This window comes from Rhinolophus ferrumequinum, chromosome 3, assembly GCF_004115265.2.
Source record: "Rhinolophus ferrumequinum isolate MPI-CBG mRhiFer1 chromosome 3, mRhiFer1_v1.p, whole genome shotgun sequence".
NCBI classification, from domain to species: Eukaryota; Metazoa; Chordata; class Mammalia; order Chiroptera; family Rhinolophidae; genus Rhinolophus; species Rhinolophus ferrumequinum.
The window spans coordinates 19,845,667-19,864,833 of record NC_046286.1 but is presented as its reverse complement, the minus strand read 5'-3'; the positions used below and the strand labels follow the sequence as shown (position 1 = coordinate 19,864,833).

The following is a 19,167-nucleotide window of genomic DNA, read 5'->3' as shown; positions in this document are numbered from 1 at the left end:
TCCGGATATAGATTACAGTCACCCCACTTTTGAAAGTATCTGTAAGATGATTGCCTTTTTATTGTTGTTGTGATTAATTTGAACAAATAATACTACCTTTAAAAATATCTTATTCAGACAGATGCTCTTGGGCTTGCTTCATTTTTCCTATTTCTCTAGGGGTTCCTTCCCATTTTCACTGGTGGATTTGTCTTCCTCAATTCCGACCTTTCATCTTTTTGTTTCTCTAAATTCTGTTGTAGGGCCCCTTCTCTTCTCAATATACATGCTCTCCCTGGGAGAAATCTCATTTTCTCTAGTGGTTTCAATTAGCATCCAAAAGCTGATGTCTCCCATATATTTGCATTTATTTCTACCATCTCATTTTATGCTTTCAGTTTGCAATCAGTTTTCTTTATTTCTTTTTTTTTCTACTTTCCAAACTTGATTTGTCTTCCCGTTGAACAGTATCTCTTTTTTTTTTTATTATACTTACTCGTTTGAAAGTTATTTATTCTGTATGACTATTTTAGTTATTGAACTTAAATTTTTCACTTGCCTGGTTGTCTCAAAGCCTTAATTGCATCGGCACTCTTAAACTGTACCTGAGGAATTCAAAGACCTCAAACTCCTCTAATTTCTTTCTTCACACTCCCATCTTGTATGTTACTTTTCTCTAGTATTTGGTCCACTTTTTAAAATAAATGTTTTGTGGAAATATAATATTTATGGAGAAAAGTGCACAAATCACCAGCGACGAGCTCAGTGGATTATTTTTAAAGCAAAAATCATGTACAAAGCACCCAGATCAAGAAATGCAATATTACCAGTTTCTCTGGAGCTCCTTCATGTCTCTTCCGATTTAACCCAACTCGTAGCCGCCCAGCCAAAGGGGAATCATTATTTAGACTTCTATAGGCATAGACTGATTTCAAATCTGTTTTTGAACTTAGTATCAATGGAATCATTGAGCATGTAACTCTTTTGTTCCTGGCTTCTTTGGTACAACATTATGTCTGTGACATTCATCCATTTTTTGTTTTTATTTTGCAATCATTTATTCTTCCAATTGCTATATAGTATTCAGCTTTATGATGACTGTACCACAATTTTTTTAAAGCTATGTTGCTATTGATAGACATTTGATTCTTTGCAATTTTGGGTTATTGCAAATCATGATATTACAGATATTTTTCTATAGTTTTCTTGGTGTTCATGTGCATTCATTTCTTTTGAATATATGCCAAATTATAAAATTGCTGGGTCAGATTTTATCCCTTCAGCTTTAGTGGATAATGTCAAACAATCCCAAGTGTTTATACTTCACCTGCAGTGTAGGAGAAGGGTTTCACAGCTGCATCCTGGAATTTCTTTTGACCAACATCCTCCATGTCTCCCTAAAATTGGAACTCTTGCTTCTAATTCCCACATCTTCCACCTTTCTGATTTAATTCCTCATTTATTAGAATGTAGCCTATGGTAAGTTTCTTACCAAAGTGAATGTCTTTGGAAGGTGAAGGTTTTGAGCTACGAATGGATACCTCCTTGTTAGTAGATTGTTGGTTATAAAACACCAGGTTGAAGTTAATTTTACCTTGACATTTTGAAGGCAATGCTTCATTGTCTTCTAGCTTCTAGTCTTGAGGTTGAATAGTTTTAAGATCCTCTGATTCTAGGTTTTCTATGTAACCTTTCAGTTTTTCCTTTTTTGAAGTTTTTAGGATCTTGTCCTTGTCCCTGGTATTTTTTGATATGATTTACGTTGTGTGGCTTTTTGTTCTAACCACTGTTATGCACTGGGTAGAAACTTTTGGTCTTATTTCTTTGATAATTCTATAATTGTCTTCTCTCTGTTTTTCTTTTTCTTTGAAACTATTATTTGGATATTGGATCTCATGAATTGCTTTTCTAATCTTCGTAATTTTCTCTCTGATTTTCCAACTATCTTTTTATTCTACTTTCTAGGATATTTCCTAAATTTTTTTTTCTATTGAATTAATTATTTTTGCTCTTCTGTTTCTGTTCTCCTTTCTGAAAAATCCCTTTTAGGCTTCTTGCTTCATGGATATAATATACTTAACTTCTCTGAGGTTATTAATGATAGTGTATGAATTTTCTTCTGATTCCTACACTGGTTTTGTCTCCATTGGGTTTCTTTTCTTCTGTTTGTTTCTTTTTTTTTTACCATCTTTCATGTTGGAAGCCTCTGACAGATTTCTGGTGGTCCTCAGATGCACAATTATTTTTAACAGTGGGACAGTAAAGAACTAATGACTTGATTAGATAGAATTTATTGAAGAGATTTTGTTGTAAACCCTGGAAGCAGTTTTGGTTTCTTTTTAGACTTTTAATTTTTATTTTTATATTAACATATGGTAAATCTGACTTTTTTGATTATAGTTCTCTGATTTTTAACAGGTATAGACTTGTGTAACCACTACCACCACAATCAAGATATAGAACAGTTTCATCAACCTCCCAAAACTCCCTCAGGCTTCATCTTTGTAGTCACATCTTCCTCTCACTTCTAACCCTCAGGAATTACTCATCTGTTCTCTGTGCGCTAGTTTTGTCTTTTCAACAGTCAACAATTGTGTAAATGGATAATTTGTAACCTTTTGAGACTGGCTTCTTTCACTCCCAAATGTCTTAGGGACTTATTGAACTTGTAGCAAGAAACAATATTTTATTCCTTATTATTGTTGGGTTGTATAAGGATATACCACAGTTGATTTATCCACTCATTTGTGAAAGACATTTAAGTTGTTTCCAGGTTTGGTGATTACAGATGGAACTGTTATAACCATTTGGGTAAGGTTTCTGTATGAATATAAATTTTCATTTCTCTAAGGTAAACACCTAGGATTTGAGTTACGAGGTCATAGGATAAGAGTGCGTTTAACTTTATAAGTAACTGCCGAACTATTTTCCACAGTGGCTGTACCATTTTGTATCTCCATCAGCAATGTATAAGGGTTTCAGTTGTTCCTTAACCTCATCGTTTGGTATCATCACAATTTTTTTATTTAATCATTCTAATGTCTGTGTAGTATATATTATCATGATCCTTTATCATGTATATGATTTGCAAATATTTTCTCCCAGTCTGTCGCTTGTCTTTTTCTGCTCTTAATTGTTTTTATTTGTGTATTAGAAATTCTATTTCATGTGGTCAGTTCTCTTATTTTTCTTATCTTTTTTTTTGTTTTGCCCTTCTAAATCACAGGAAAGCCTGTGTATGTCAGCTGGGATCAAAACACCCAAAAGATGGGAACTGATAGTATCTAACACAACCTTTGTTAATTTTGATCTCACTGACTGTGTGTCCATCAGAACCTGTTCAGGCTGTTCCCGAGGACAGGGTAAGTTGATTGAATAAATAAGATAGACAGTAAAGAAGAACAGCACTCAAGTAAATATGATAGATAGTGGCAGAGCCTTCGTGATTCATTGTTTTTTTCAGTTATAAGATTGCATCAGTAGAAACTGCTGCTCAAATCACCTTAAAGAAATCCTAGAGGAGGCCAGGTGCTCTCTATGTGGCTCCTGCAGCTCCCCATTCTTTTCGGTCATACTATTGCTATGGTTCCATGTCTCTGCTGGACTCTGAGTTTCATAAAGCCAGGGATCATGTCTCTCCTGCTCACAGTTTTATCATTAGTATCTAGTAGGCTGGTGCCTAATAGGTTCACTGATTAAATTAATGAATGGAGTTGGATGGATAGACATATGAATATAAACTAACACACATGAAATCTTTCCTGAAAGAGCCAGAATTTAGTAGTTTGTTTTCAACAGCCCAAGGCTTGTATGTACAAAAAGAACCATAGGTATTTTTGTTCACTTCTTAACCACATCTCAGAGGTGGTGAGTAATACCTCAGAAGACTCAAGGGCCAAGGTGAAAAGAAGTGGAGAGCAATCTAGTTGATTTGATCATTGTAAACAGCCAAACCAAGTAATTCAAGTAAATGTGCTCTTGTGGTTTGAATCACCAATTTAGATAATTGTTTGTTTTTTTTAATTAAATGAATAATCAGCAAGTCTCTATTTTACTTTTTTTTCTATATAGGCAGAGCCAAAGACTGTTGTTAAAATTGTAGAAATAGTAATAGGAATAAAAAAATACCTATGACATTCAAATCACAATTCCTCAGTTCTTTAATAGATTCACTGTTTCATATCATTCATAAGAACTGAAAAAAGCTCTAATCCCTTCTCACCAGATAATCTTGGCTGTATCATATTGTTCATTTGTTTAAAAACTGTATATTCCAGGGTCTGTTTAAAGAAATGGGGAATACAAAGATGAAAAACATATAGCTTTTGTCTTCCAGGAGTTCTTGATCTAGGCATAAAATTAAATATTTAATCCAGTCACTGTACTAGAGTGTGATGAATATAATTCTAGAAAACTGAACAAAGAGTCAATGAAAGGAGCAAGAAAGGAGGTCAGGTAAGACTCCATAGAGGTGACACTTGAGCAGGGCTCTGAAAGGTGAATAGAAATTTGCAAGGGAGAATGTGTAGGGAAACTCTTGTGTGTATTAGGAGCAGCATATGCAAGAAACTGAAATTCCAATAGGCCTGAATTATCGAGCTTCAGTGGTTGTGGTATTAGATGAACTACAGAAGTTGTTGGAGGTTAATCATGGAGTCGTGAATGCATAGCTGAATTCACTGCATGGACTCTACTGGGCCGCTATCTGTATCTCATTCTTTTTTTGTGTTCTTTTTTTGGTGTATTTTATAAAGTACATAGTGTAGAAGTATAGTAGTATAGGTACTGAGCGATGTACTCAATTTTTAAATTTTAATGACATTGGTGTGCGAATTAGAAGACCACTGCCATAGTTTCTTTCTGGGCAACTGGACTAGCAGCAGGACCGGTGAATCATATGATGATGTTGTGAGAGAAGACTGCAAAGAAGTGTAGCCCTAGAGCTAACACTTACAAAGTGTGTTACTATTTGCCCACATGATTGAATGTTGCTTATGAGGGTAAATGTTTAAGGTATAAACTTCATAAGAGGTGGGGTTACCACAGAAGACTTGGAGCAGACACAATGAAAGACTAAGCCATAACACCTTCAGTGTTTAGTAATTAGTAAATTAGTGTTCTGTGTTTATGGCCAACTTGACCACGGTTTCTCGTACTTGGCATTGTTGATATTTTGGGATGGATAATTTTTTGTTGTGGAGACTGTCTTTTATGTGGAGGATGTTTATCAGCATTCCTACCTCTACCCACCAGATGCCAATAGCACTGCCATCCACCCAGTTGTGACAGTCAAAAATGATTCCAAATAGTGCCAAATGTCCCCTGGAGAGCAAACCAAGCCCTGGTTGAGAATCACTGCCCTGGAATACAGGCTGCACGAAGGTAGTAACACTGTATCTCTAGCACATACCACAGAGCTGGGCGTACAGTAGACATTCATGACTTTTTTTTCTTGAACAAATAAATGAGTGAATTGTAAAACTGTATAAATATGCAATTTAAAGTACTGAAAACATCTCAGTGATTTCAGCTGCCATTTGTAATAATAGTCTTTTGTGCCATGTGTAACAGTGTTTTGGTCTTCCTTTTTATAGGTGGATTTACTGTGAAGACCAACCAGTTGAAGTTTACAAACTCTCCCAACTTAGTAGCATTTCCATTTCCTCATGCAGCAATAGTGGAAGACTTGGATGGGTCTCTGTCTGGGAAAAATGGAAGTCACATTGTTGCTTCTATGGAAACGCTCTCAGATTCTTGTTTGGTCAATGCCAGCTTCAGTCAGATTGTCCCTGGCAGTGTTTGTGGGGAAGATGTTCTCTTTCATCGTATGTCTATTGGATTGTAAGTTGAGTTAACTCTACTTTTCAGTTTGCCAATGAGTATGCATATGTCATTCAGGCTGTTGAGGTTTATAAAAGTGAAATTGTTTTCTAGATTCTATTTGAAGTATTTAGTTCTATAAAAGTGATGTGAGAATCATTTTGACAGCGGTCAAACCATAAGTTTATGGGGGTCAAATGGCAGTTGACTTTCAGTGTCGCTGGACCAAACTCCTAGTCCATGAGCTCTTATTGACATTTTGAGCTAATGCTTCCTCTTGAAAAGACTTGCAACCAACAGAGAATTTGAAATGTATTTAAATTAAAAGTATTATTTAAAAATTCCAATAATGTCCATTCTCATTTATATACATGTCCTCTTCCCAAGCGCTTTTTAAGTGTTCGATATGCTCCAGGGAAGCCACTGCTGATGTCTTCCTATCACTTGCAGTTTTGCTTCACTCCAGTTCATTTTCCTTGTTAATTTCATGAACTATTGGATTCATACAATACATTTCCTATTAATATTGGAGCAAGGATTCCTGGGTGATGCTAGTCAAACTCCCATTAAGTCAGCAGCTGGGCTGTTTATAATGCATAATAGGATTGCTTCTGCCCTCTTTAATTCCCAGGTAATGATTGCTGAGTGTCTAGGGTTCTTTTACCTAGTTCAAATGCATTGTATATATTTAGCCACACTTCTTTTCATCCTTTGTTTTAAGTGTCCTGACTGCATGAATACTAAGTCAAGTTATTCAGCTAGCCCACGTCTGCTGCCTTTTTAATCCAGTAAACTCCAGAGAGGGAGACAACGTAGTCAGGATTGCACTAAGTCTCCATTTTTCAATGCACATGGAATCAGTGTCTTGACATTCTGTTTTGAAAGCCTTTGAGATATACTGCTAGTACTGAGTAGTCTGAAAATCTTTTCGCTTTTGCTTGCCAGACTGTTTATTATTCTATCTAATGTTAATGGCCCCAATTCCAGTTAGTAAAATAGCAATGTGGAGGGATGTAGTTTCATTTTTAATCATTTTGATTGTATAGAGAATGACTTATTTTTTTAATTCTCACAGATGCATCCTGGTTATTATTATTGCTTTAGTGGATTTTTACAAAAGGTGTTTTTAATGAGTGTTTTGAGATTTATAAAAGTTAGTGATTTACTTCTTATATGCCTTTTTTTCAAACAAGGAAAATTAAAATACATTTGTGTAGTTAAAAAGAACATTATGTGCTTGTATGATATTTATTTCTCTATGTTCTTTATACCCCTTTTTTATGCCTTACTTTGAAACCTACTGGGAGACTGTCTCTTAGAGAGGCACTTAGCAGTGGTGTTAGAAGGCTCTGCAGATGTAATCCTGTTTGAGCATCTGTTCTCGGAGATATTTAGAGCAGGGTACTTAGGTGCTTACCTAGCAGCAGGTCATGATCCCAGAAACAGACTGACAAGGTCAAAAGATAATAATCCTGAAATGATATTCTAAGTAGATTCAAAAGTCTCTTACTAGAGTGAAAAACACATCTTGGTTTGTCTGGAATTTTCCTGGTTATAAAATAAAAAACTCATGTCCCAAAAACCTTTTCAGTCTTGAGAAAACCAGAATGGTTGGTCACCCAACTCTTTATGCTTCTATTTATAAATTGTTCATTTCAGGTTGACCACAAGCTTGTGGACCAATGACCAACTACCCAGAATTAGCCCCAGGGAAGTCCCAGCATACTCCCAATTATAAGTCTCTAGGTCCTAGCGTCCTCACCTCTAGGATAAGATAATTGGATTAGATGGACTCTAGGGACTTGTTAGTGACAGTGCACCAGCATCTCCTGGGAGATTGTTAAACATGGGGGATCATAGACTCCACCCCAGAGATCCTGAATCAGAATCCCCAGGTGATGTATATTCATGTTTGAGAAGCACTACTCTAAGGTCCTTTTAACTTTATCTTTCTATGATTCTATCCCTAGCTGTTTGTGCTCAGTGACTTGATCTTTGTCCCACAGCATTATAACCTCATTAGGAACATGTCAGAGCTAATGAGCAATTTGAATTCAGCATAGATACAAACTTTGCTACATATCATGAAGAAAGGATTAATTTGTGCTATTTGCCCTGGAGCAAGCACCCTAAGAGTTGATTTACAAAGCTCTCACAGTCATGATCTTTTGGGATTGCGTGTTGATGGAGATCTGATATGGCACAAGCATCCTGCTGTCTTCACTTTCAACTGTTTCCCACCTCCCTCAGCTTGATGTCCCCATGAGGGCTGGGCGTGTGGTCGTGTATAGCTTCCTAAACAAGGCACCCATTCCCCTTTTGCTAACAACCAAGTGGTTGGAGTGTAATTTCTTCCTTGGAAGGCCCCTTCTTTGGTCCAATTTCACTATAAGTTCTTTGTTTGACATTTGTTTGATGTAAATTCTTTGTTTGGCAACATTCTGTCCCTTCCCTCACTACCTTCAGTCTGATGGGTACCCATATTTGTGGCACTTCTTGTTTTATAGCTTCCCCTGGCTCAACCCTAGCAGTTGGGTGGACAGAGACATGTTAATATTTGAAGTAGATAATAATAATTAATATTTAGGTGAAGAAAAAACGTCCATCCTCTACAAGGCAGAGTCTAGTTTATGTTTTGTTAAAATGGCAATATGCTTGATCTGCATGAGAGCTGCTTATATAACGTTTTCTCTCTCTTGCTGACCAGTTCTAAAAACAGGATTTCTGTAGGAGCCACAGGGATCCTGGAGAGTGTTCTTTTCCCAGCTTTTGTTTCGACCAATCTCATTCTACCATCTCCATCCTTTTTGATAAAACAGAGGTGGTGTTAGCCCTACCAATGTAAGACAGGACCTCAGTTCAGAAAAATACGTCAGTGACCATTTTTCTCTAGAGGTCCCCTAATGATGACATGCCTCATGTAGTTCTTGGATTCATCCATCCCCAAATTTAGATAAATGTTTTCTTCTGTATAGGGATAATTACATGGAACAAGGCTAACAGTACCAATAGATTTTTGTGTGTTCCTTCCAGATTTCCTTTGTAAGCTCCTCCCCTTGTCCTGTAAGTGCTAGTGTTTGCTTAGGGCTCTGTGAAGAGCTTTCCTGTCTCTTAAGTCATACTCTTCTCAGGTCATCTGGGTTCTTCCACCACCTCAGTTAACATTCACTGATGCTTCCAGATTTTTTTCCTCTAGTCTGCATGTCCAGACCTGTTTATCCAACTGCCTTTAAGATCTGCACTGTCCAGTATTGTAGCCACTTGCCACATGTGGCTACTGAAAACTTGAAATATGACTTGTCCAAACTTGAGATGTTATGTAAGTGTAAATTATACACCCTACTTCTAAGACTTGGTATGGAAAAGGGATGTAAAACATCTTAGTAATTTGTTTATATTGATTATGTTGAAACGATAATATTTTACATATGTTGGGTTAAACATATTATTTAAATTAATTCCATCTGTTTCTTTTAACTTTTTTAATGTTGCTAATTTAAAATTTAAGTTTATACCTGTGACTTACATTTATGGCTTGTATTATATTTCTATGGAGCAGCAATGCTTTCAATATTTTCACTATTTATAGATGTATAATCAGATATGCGATTCCCTATGTCTAACTATTTAATAGCCATCTTAAACTCGACTTACCAAAACTGAATTTATGATCTTTATCCATAGACCTGTTCCCTTCTGAGTGTTCAGGCAAATGTTTCAGAAATATGGGGTCATACTTGACGTATCTTCTTACCTTATTTCTCTGTAAATCACCTACCAAGTCCAGTCCGTTTTATCTCCCCCCCCCCCAAGAATTCCTCTTGAGTCTTTCTATTTCTTTTTCCTAACATCCTCTCTCTAGTCCAGGCCACTTTTATCTCTCACCTATATAACAACAATAGCCTCTTAGCTTGCCATCTTGCTGTGCTTCCATCCTTGAATTTTATAAAGGCAGAACTGGTCTTACTATCCGTTCATTCCTTTGCTTGAAACTTTTTAAGATTTCCCAGTGTCTCCTAAAGAAAGTCCAATGTTTTTAATATCTTATGGGCCCTTCAGAACCTACTCCCAGTCTATAGTTCCAGCATCACCTCTCAGCACTCTGCCCAACCTTGCTTGCATTTTATGCCTCAGCCATACTCAACTTCTTTGTCCTTTTCAGTGCATGAGATTCTGCATACATTTGGAATTATTTTTCAAATCTGAAGAATAGAGAAGTAATTAAAAATCATTTGTGAGTACAATACATAGCTCCCCCACCCCAACTTCCTAGTTGTATTATTCTGGACAGTTACTTCATCTCTTTTTGCTTTAGTTCTTACATCAGTAAAATGGACATAATGGTATTTATCTCACAGGGTAGTTGCCTGGAGTATAATAAGTGCTCAATACACGTTGGCTTTAGAATGTCTCCATTTTATGTTTGTGTTTTACAAAATATATAAATATGCATATTGAATAAAATATTATAGATCATTATGTTTCTGAGAAACAAATGCCTGGCAAGGCAATTAAGTTTGCTCAAATGTGACCTAATCTAATTCTTGAAAAATAGGAAATACTTTTGAATAGTCACATGACATTATACTGATCCAGCAAAACCTCCCAGGCAGTTATAGAATCTGGAATCATTTAGGACACAGTCTTTGATTCATTGTTCCCGATACCTTTTGTTTCTTTCTTCTTACTTCTCCTGGAAAAGAGAAGAAAAGGTTAATGTTCTTGTTGATCACCTTGATTCCTAGATCTTGCTTAATATCCTCTCCTGTAGTGCTTGCGTTCAGTTTTTATCTATGTAACTGCTCTTAATGTGTCAGTGTTCAAAGTATGAGGCACCCCCTGCCTCTGTAAATGCAAAAGTAAAAAAGAGTTCAAATGGAAATGTTGGCCTACCTTTCCCTTTAATAATCGCCTAACTCTCCTTCCTAGGGATAAATAGGCATAGCATCACTAATGGTATCTTTTCAGTCCTCAGAAACAACAACAAAAAAAACCCAAACAAAAACCCATGTGAGATAACAAAGTTCAAAGAGGTATTACCCTCTCTTGGCAGCAGAAGTTACACAAGTAAAATAGAAAAAGATCAAAAAATGATAATGAAACCCCAAACTGAGAAATATCATTAAACCGTGATATTACTGAAAATGGCATTGGGATGACAATAAACTTGTGAGCTGGTGTCGGTCAGCTCCACCACAACACCAGGTGTATATATGTAAAAAGGAAGACAAGCTTCTTAGTCTAACTCCTTACCTGAAGCATAAAATTATTGTTCAGTATCCCTGACAGGTAGTTGTGTCCCTTCTGGTTGCATATCTTCAATAGTGGTATTCTCATGTTCTGATGAAGCCATTTCAGTTAGATTCAACAGATCAAGAGAAGAGATGCGACAGTGTCCGAGGGATCAGCTTAAATAGGATGATAGACATTTGTTGTTTCTCTTCATGGATTACGGTAGAATAAGCAAGAAGCATTGTCCTAAGTGTGTTGCAAAAGCTTTAGACACTACGTATGAGGAGGTGCTGGGTTGATTCTTGGGCTTCTCTACAATAAACTATTCTTACTTTAGCCAACTCTGAAAAATGATAGACAGAAATATACACGTGCAAAGTGATGGAGGAGTGATGTTTGGGTGTGCCTGCCAGAAACACAGGGGTTATTAAATTATATGGCTTCCCTCTCTGCCTACCACTCCTGTGTTTTATGTGAATTTAAAGATTGCTAAAAGTTTAAGGGAGAGACTGAGTGTTGTGGGTTCTTTCCTCTTTTTAGGTTTCTTACTCGGAAGGAGAAACCATTCAGTGCATCTCAAGCAATAAAAGTATATAAAAAGAAACCTTTTTGATACGTATAAAATATTACTGGATGGTGGAAGGTCTGCAGGTAGGATAGTGGTTTTCTGACAAGGACTTGTTATGAGCCCAGTGTACTTTCAAAGGCTGCTCAAGCCAAACTGTGCCACAAAAAATGTGTTGGCTGTCCTCAAAATTTCAATTTTGTCCTCTTTGTGAAGTAAAGGATGAGAGCAAGAGCAGCAAGCACTAATATCCAGGAGATGCTAGCAGCACCATTTCAGGCTAGTTATTATGATGTGTCAGGCTTAGGAGATGTGTAATTATAAAAGGTTTATTTCACAATTGTTCCAAATTGAGAGCATTTCGAGCTCAATGCAGCGTTTGTCTCAATACACAGAGATATGGACCCTCAGGAAAAGTAAGCTAACGGTAAACACAAACCAGGGTGTTAGTATTTGTTCTCATTGGTAATGTTGATTGCCTAACAAATCCTTTGTGGGCAGTAGACATTCAACGTTCCACCCGGTATATGGGCACTAAATTACATAACTGTTTATGCAACTAGTATTGTAAATTGGTACTTAGGCTGGGAAGTTTTATTAAGTGATTGTGCTATATTTTTAAAGAAGACTATCCCTTAATTAAAAACAGGTTTGGTTATTTAAAAAAAAAAAAAAAGAACAAAAATTAAGGTACCCCATTGAACGGAAAAAGAAAAGGACAGGCTTGTAGTTGTTTTTTTTTTTTTTTTTTTTTAATTGTATATAGGAGCTATTGCTGATACAGAGGTAAGGGTTAACATTTAAAATGGACTGATTGCCTCCTGATTTCTTGCACATAAAGCCATGAGAAGTTCAGGGAGAGACTTCTTCCCCTCGTAATGAAGCTCTCTGCCGCTAATGACCCATGCCGACTCCCTTGGCTCCTCCAAATTAGAAATACTTTTGTGCTCCTTTGCTTCATTAACAGTAAAGAGAGGGAGATTGGTGGCTATTTAGGGCACGGGGAAATTAGTGGCTATTTAGGGCAAGTGAAAATTGTAGTAATTATGGTTGGTAAATTCTCTTCATGGTGTTCTTAGACTCTTGATGTTCTTTTGGTGCTTTTCAGAAGAACCCACCGCTATCACTGCTGGTATTTGTCCTAGAAGGATGGGAGCTGATTTGACTTTGAATCTTTGGCCCCCTGTGATGGTCAACCCAAGGCATCGTGCCTAGTAGGCGAGGATGGGTTTTTACATTTTGATTTGCTTTTCAGGATGTACCATATTTCCACTCCCAGCTCTGATGAACTTTTATTTGATAACCTCCTCCTCTCCTTGTACAGCATTACAGAAAGCTGGTGCTGTATGTGAGTGCCTGTGAAACTGCATCCTGGATAAAGCTTGGTTGAGATGGCTGGGGTGCGTTGATAGGATCAGGGCACTGCATGAAGAAGGAAGAGGAAGGATAATATAGGATCACAATGTGCTATAGTAGATCTCCGGTTGAGCAAAGGGTGGCATCAGATTCCTAGATGCTGGAAGGGGCATCAAAAGGGTACAAAAGTCCTAAAGACAAATGAAACTGCATTAATGTTAGAATTTAGTTGTTTTGCAATCTTTGAAGAGGTGATCATGTTTATAAGGGCCTTCAGAAACTGGGGAGTACAGTCTGAAAAAATAGCTCCTTGAATAATTGAAGTTACAATCTGTAGAAACTCAACCAGGAGAAATCACATCCTAAAAATTGATTTATAAATGTGATGCTGAGGGAAATTGATTTATAAATGTGATGCTGATGGAAATAATTAAGTCTCGTCAAGCTGACCAGGAGGATTCTTGGGGCCACGTTGCTGGAATTAAGAAGCGTTTCTGGAGATATCTACCCAACTGATTGTATTGTAACATACGAAGGTAATATTTTGAAGGTGGTGTGCGTATCTTAAGGGAAGAGTGATAAAATATAGACTGGTAAGGCAGTGTAAGTGACAAAATGTAGGTTGGAAGAATTAAATGTGAACAAATATATGGATTTACACAAATGGAATTTTTCTTTTGATCTGTAGTTTAAAGAATGATTCATAAAGCTGGTTTAACTGAGAGCACTTGCCTAGGAATCACAAGGAAACCTTGGCATTTTCCTAAACCAGAGCTCACTATTAGTGTAGATTGCTTGTATAAGCCCAGGAGAGGTTTTTCTGACCACTAAACATAAGTGTTTAAGTCCTTTTGGCAAATATCCTATGGGGTTGACTGTACTGAGCTCTGATAACTTATGATCAAACTGTTTATCTCCTTCAATTAATAAGTGTACAAGAAATCTCCTGGCACTCGTGTGGTTTTGCTGGGTAGACTTCCTCGTGTGAGAGTCAGTTTTATTTTTTTATTGTGAGTTGTTAAATAGAAATTCTGATTTATCAATTAGTCTCCCCTGGATTTAGGTCTTGTGATTCATTTTCCAGATCCCATATGTCTCAGTGAAAGCCGAAAGGGTGCACTTTCAGAACTTGAAACACTCTAAACAGCATCCCACACTGTGGGGAATCCCACTTTATATATTGACCATGGTACCTATTGCAGCCCACTCATGTACCTCTTTGGTATTTCTTGGTTCCAGTTTATCTCTTCTTATCCCATTTGTTTTACATTTATTTCTCAGTAGCCTATCTTTATTCATTAAGTATATTAGTTGGGCCAAATTGTGCTGGGTGATCTCGTGGGACTCTGGGACTCATGGTTTCAGTCAGGGGAGGCGAGAGCCACAATGGCTGAGGACAAATGGCTAGAAAATACAAGGAATAAAATTAAGCTTCCTAAAGCTTGTGTAAAGATTAAAGTATAAAAATAAATTCCATAAACAGAGGAGGAATTTGAGGATGTGAATGCCCCATCAGTAGAAAAAGGGACTGGATAAAATACGGAGGGAGTTCCTGCCATGGATTAGAAGTGAGAGCAGATGACTTTTGTGCCCATTCTGATTCTAAGAATATGAGTTGAAGATTGTTCTTTAGTTCTAATTTAAATTCTGACATACATGTGAAAGGAAAAACATCCAAGTTACCAAGCCCAAAGAGAGGGAGAAGTCCCTCTACTCCAAGATTTTTAGAAGTTCGGTTAATGCTGCAGAGGGAAATTTGGGGAGAGAGTAGTTCTTATATTCCCAATGCCCCAAGCATTTTCATCCCTTCCATTTTATTAATTAATGGATGAAACACATTTAATCTTACGAGAAATATATATCAATGTTCTTTACCATGAAAGGTTTTGAGTGTTTTTAAATGACCAAATATCCTAGATAAACCTCTAGACATTAAAATAGGTAGTACAGAATGGCAAATCTGGCACATCTGAGGTTTTTTTTCTTATTTTGAAAACTGAGATTCTTTTTTTAAATGGGCTGTAGGTAGACGGTTACCGAATAGTTTACATATGTTATCTCTTTAAGTTTCACAGTAGCTGCATGAGATACATACTATTGTCTCCATTTAACAAATAAAAGGAAATTAAAGCTTGAAGAGGGTCAGTAATTTGCCCAAGTTCCTACACCTCGTGCTTGCTGATACAGATTTCCAATTTACACCATTTGACCGCAGTGCCCAATCATTTAACACCAAAAACAGTTTCCTTTTATAATTTGCCACTGGATTGTAAATTGGCTTTGGATATGTTCATGCCACACCTCACTTTGAAAACCCAACATCCTCCTTCATCTCATTTCCCTCTACTTTGAGAATTTAATTATCTGCCTGCAGCAAAATGCCACAGTTAAAGATTCTCATGAAAAACTAAACCAAAGAGGGAAGGACAGTCATAATGTGTATTGATTTTTTTTTCTGTCCACTTTGACTTTCTTTTAGGGTCTTAGCATGTGGCTAAATCTATTGTTCTAGTTAAGTCTTAAAAATTACTTTCTGGGATGGACTGTGTAGAATAATTTGTAGAAGTCAAAAAAAATTCTAGTTCTACCTTTGACATTCACATAACACTTTTGCCATACTTTGCCTCAGTTTCTTCATTAATTCTCCTCAAAACTCTTTGTATAAATCAGGAAATTGGCATCAACTTTTGGGAGAGTTCATCTGTGCATTCTTTGTCCATATAACAAACATAATTTGAGGGCCCTTTGTATACAAGGTCCTGTGCCAGCGTGTAGGATACCAGAAAGAAAATATTTCTAACTTAAGAATCTTACAGCCTGTGTTAACAAGTAAAAACGCAAGCCCAACAACACTGAGGTGTAGTAGTGGGAGTGAACATTGGGCATTGTGCAAGCGCCCAAGAGAAGAAGCGCCCAGGTTACCTCCTCATTCCAAGGTAGACTACCAAAGTCATTCCTCCGGAGCACTTGGAGGCAGCCTTCTGAGCGTCTAGGGCCATCCAGTTCTGGCTCTCAGTCATTGCTCCCAATAGGAATATCTAATAACTAATATGTTTTATGCTGTTGATAAACCTGGTCAACCGCAAAATTCTGGCCATGCACATTTCTTGGTTAAAATCATAGTATATAGTCCTGGCATATGTGAATTCATTAAGACGATATTTTAGCGGCATCCATTCTGAGTGTTACCATCTCTAACCCACCAGGTTAGTGACATGCACAAACAATCCAAAACACCTCTCACTGGTCTGTTTTAACCCATGCAGTGACTACGAAAACCTCCAAAAGACACACAGCCAAGAAGGGGCCTAACACATACATTGAGAGAATAGGAGATGAGATGGAAGAGGAATGCATTAGATACAGAATAAGCAAATAACTTAAAATCCATATTTTTCTTTTTAAATCACCCTAGAACTAATGTTCCAGATGTTTCTTATGATTTAACCGTGACCGACAGCAGAAATAGGACCACCACTGTCAATTATGTGTGTGACACATTGTCTAACTCTTATGGCTGGATGGCTCTGCTCTTGGATCAAGAGACCTACTCACTCCGATTTGAGACCCTTTGGATCAACAGATCTCTACAGGTAATCCCAGGAATTAATTTAATGGTGTGTTCCATTACCCAGGGGTTCTTATCTTTCCTTCTGTGAAATAATAGTTTGCAGGCATTAGCATTTTCTGGTGCCGATGCAACTGCAGCAGGATTTTGGCCAGATGAATGTAATCTGAATACGAGATATGTTCCTTTTTTTTTTTTTTAACTTGAAAATTTTGCAATCAGTTTAAACTTACCTTGAATGGAGAATGGAACATTTTCAACTTTATTAACACGATGAAAACCAGCTTCTAAGCCATCTATAGAATTGCATCCTTATATTATGGGTTCAGAACCAACTTAATCCAGGGAGAAGTGTTTGTAGCCAGAGATAATGTCGTAACAATACATTTTTACGTTGCACACTGCCACCTTGTGGTCAAAGATTAACTTGCAAATGAAGGTCAAGCCTTTCATTTGGGTTGTGTTGAAGGGGTTAAATGAGCCAAGATAGCAATGGCCATATAGAAAGTGGGTGCATTTTCTGGAAGTAAAAAAAAAAAAAAAAAAAAAGCAATCTAGTGGATTCCCTCAAGCTTCTTTTCTTCCTTTTAACATATTTCTTTCTTCTTTTCTCATCAAACATTTTTTTTCCTAGAAGTCATGAAGGCAGTCTTAGGGAACTAGAAGCTGCTTTAGGTGTGCCATAGTTCTGAGGAATTTAAAGCAGCTCTTGATCCTCTCACCAATGCTTTCAGAATGGAGCTCTGTTTCCTTCCCTTGAGGTTCCCATGAGAACATTTTGGGGAATTTTAATAATGCAAAGGTAGCAGAATGGTGACTCTGGAGGTGGACACCTTGGGTTTCTGTCCTGGCTCGGCACTCTTCCACTTTGTGATATGGGGCAAGTTACTGAACCTCTTCCTGCCTCAGTTTCCTCATCTGTAAAATGGGGCAGTGACAGTAGCAATCACAAGGGAATTTTCAAGGGTTGAATGCCTTGATATGAAGAACACCCGAGCATGTAGCAAACCCCCAACAGTGCTAGCTACTAATGTTAGAAATGGATGACACTCCTATCATACCATAACGTAATTGCCTTTTAAGTTAAGGGAACAACTGGAAAGGAATTCTGGACCCTGCTCTGTCTCTTCTAGCTGTTTGATCTGAGACAAGTCAATTTGCTTGTCTGGGGCTTGGTTTTCTTCTCTTTTAATTGAGGTTGTTAAAGAAGAAAAAACTATGGAGACTTTCAGTCTTCACATTCTATGATTGTGTAGCTCTAGTTATGAATTTATTATGGAGTGGATTTAAGTAAGCCCATTCCCCACAAGGAAAGTAGTATGGCTGTGAACTACCCTATTTCTAAATGACTCCATCTGTGTTCTTTGTAGCTCTGTTTGGAGGGGAGCCTTCCTTACTAAATGAGCTCTATTATACTTTCTTTCACTTCAAGTACTCAGCAACATTTGGCAACTTTGGTCCTGGGAATTACCTCCTTCTGGTACACACAGTCCTGTGGCCTTATCCTGACATCCTCATAACGTGTGGGAATCAACTGGGGCGGTCCCTTCCATCTCTTCCATCACCTGGTAAAGACCAAGGCTGTGACTGGTTCTTCGATAGCCGGTTGAGGCAACTCACCTATTTGGGTAAGTATAATTGGATGAGCGTTTTGAGGTCACAGAATCAGAAACCACTATTTACTTCTGAATTCCAGATTTGTGCTATGAAGTGATGAGGAGCTGAAGGGGACAGCCGTTTGTTATGGTTAAATGGGTGGGCTTTGAAATCAGACTGCCTGGGTTTAAATCCCAGCTCCAACTTTTACTAGCTATGGGGCACTGAACAGGTATCATTTCTCTCTAAGCCTCAGCTTCCTGATCTGTGAAATGGGATAATAATTGGACCTACCTCAAAAGATAAGAAATTAAGTAAAGGATAACATGCAAAACATTTTAGTAGAGTGTGTAACCCACAGCAAGTACTTAATAAACATTATTATTAATATTTTCAATTCACTTGAAGGCAGTGTTGTATTTGTAGAAAGATCCACTGCACAGATAAAGACAGGATGGCTGATTATGGCCACAGATACTCGGAACAGCAGAGAGTACAAGGTGACAGCTACAGAGAGAGGAGGAATGAAGAGTGAAGTTAATGTGGAAGGTGAGAAGAAAAGCCGCGGAAGGGAACCTGAGGTCAGGAAGATGAGAAGGCAGGAAGGGCTGACGTGAGGCCTGGGGGCGGGGAGGGCGGTCTCTGTCTTTGCCAGGATGCAGCATCGGAATGAAGGATCAGGATCCTCATCTTAAAGGACCAGGAACCCTTGCATGACTGCAGAGTAACAGGTGGCAAAAGGATTTCCTTATCTTCTTATTGTGAGTGTTTCACAGGAGCCCAGTGGTGGGTCAGGACTATATATTTCTTCTGAACCTCCTGGTATTCGTCTCATATTCCTTTTCTATACGATGTCAGCACTGGTTGCTCTGAGCACCATGATGTCCACTTATATATCACCCTCAGCTCAGTGTGGTCTGTAAGGAGACTGTCCAAATGGGTCTCTAGGATGACAATTTTGTTATAAATTGGTCTTCATAGATCCTGGTCAAATTCAGGGGACCTCATCAGCATGGAAAGTGCTAGCCCCTGCCACAAACCAGAGCTGGCC

General features: G+C 37.7%; 1 protein-coding gene across 1 annotated transcript in view; it reads left to right on the top strand.

Moving 5' to 3' along the window:
- Positions 1–19,167, top strand: part of PKHD1 (PKHD1 ciliary IPT domain containing fibrocystin/polyductin) — a 429,832-nt gene that overhangs the window by 197,357 nt on the left and 213,308 nt on the right. The window contains exons 46-49 of the mRNA XM_033102675.1: positions 3,206–3,341; positions 5,574–5,820; positions 16,368–16,545; positions 17,953–18,148. Coding sequence (XP_032958566.1) covers positions 3,206–3,341; positions 5,574–5,820; positions 16,368–16,545; positions 17,953–18,148 — 757 coding nt within the window. The remainder of the gene's footprint in view (positions 1–3,205; positions 3,342–5,573; positions 5,821–16,367; positions 16,546–17,952; positions 18,149–19,167) is intronic.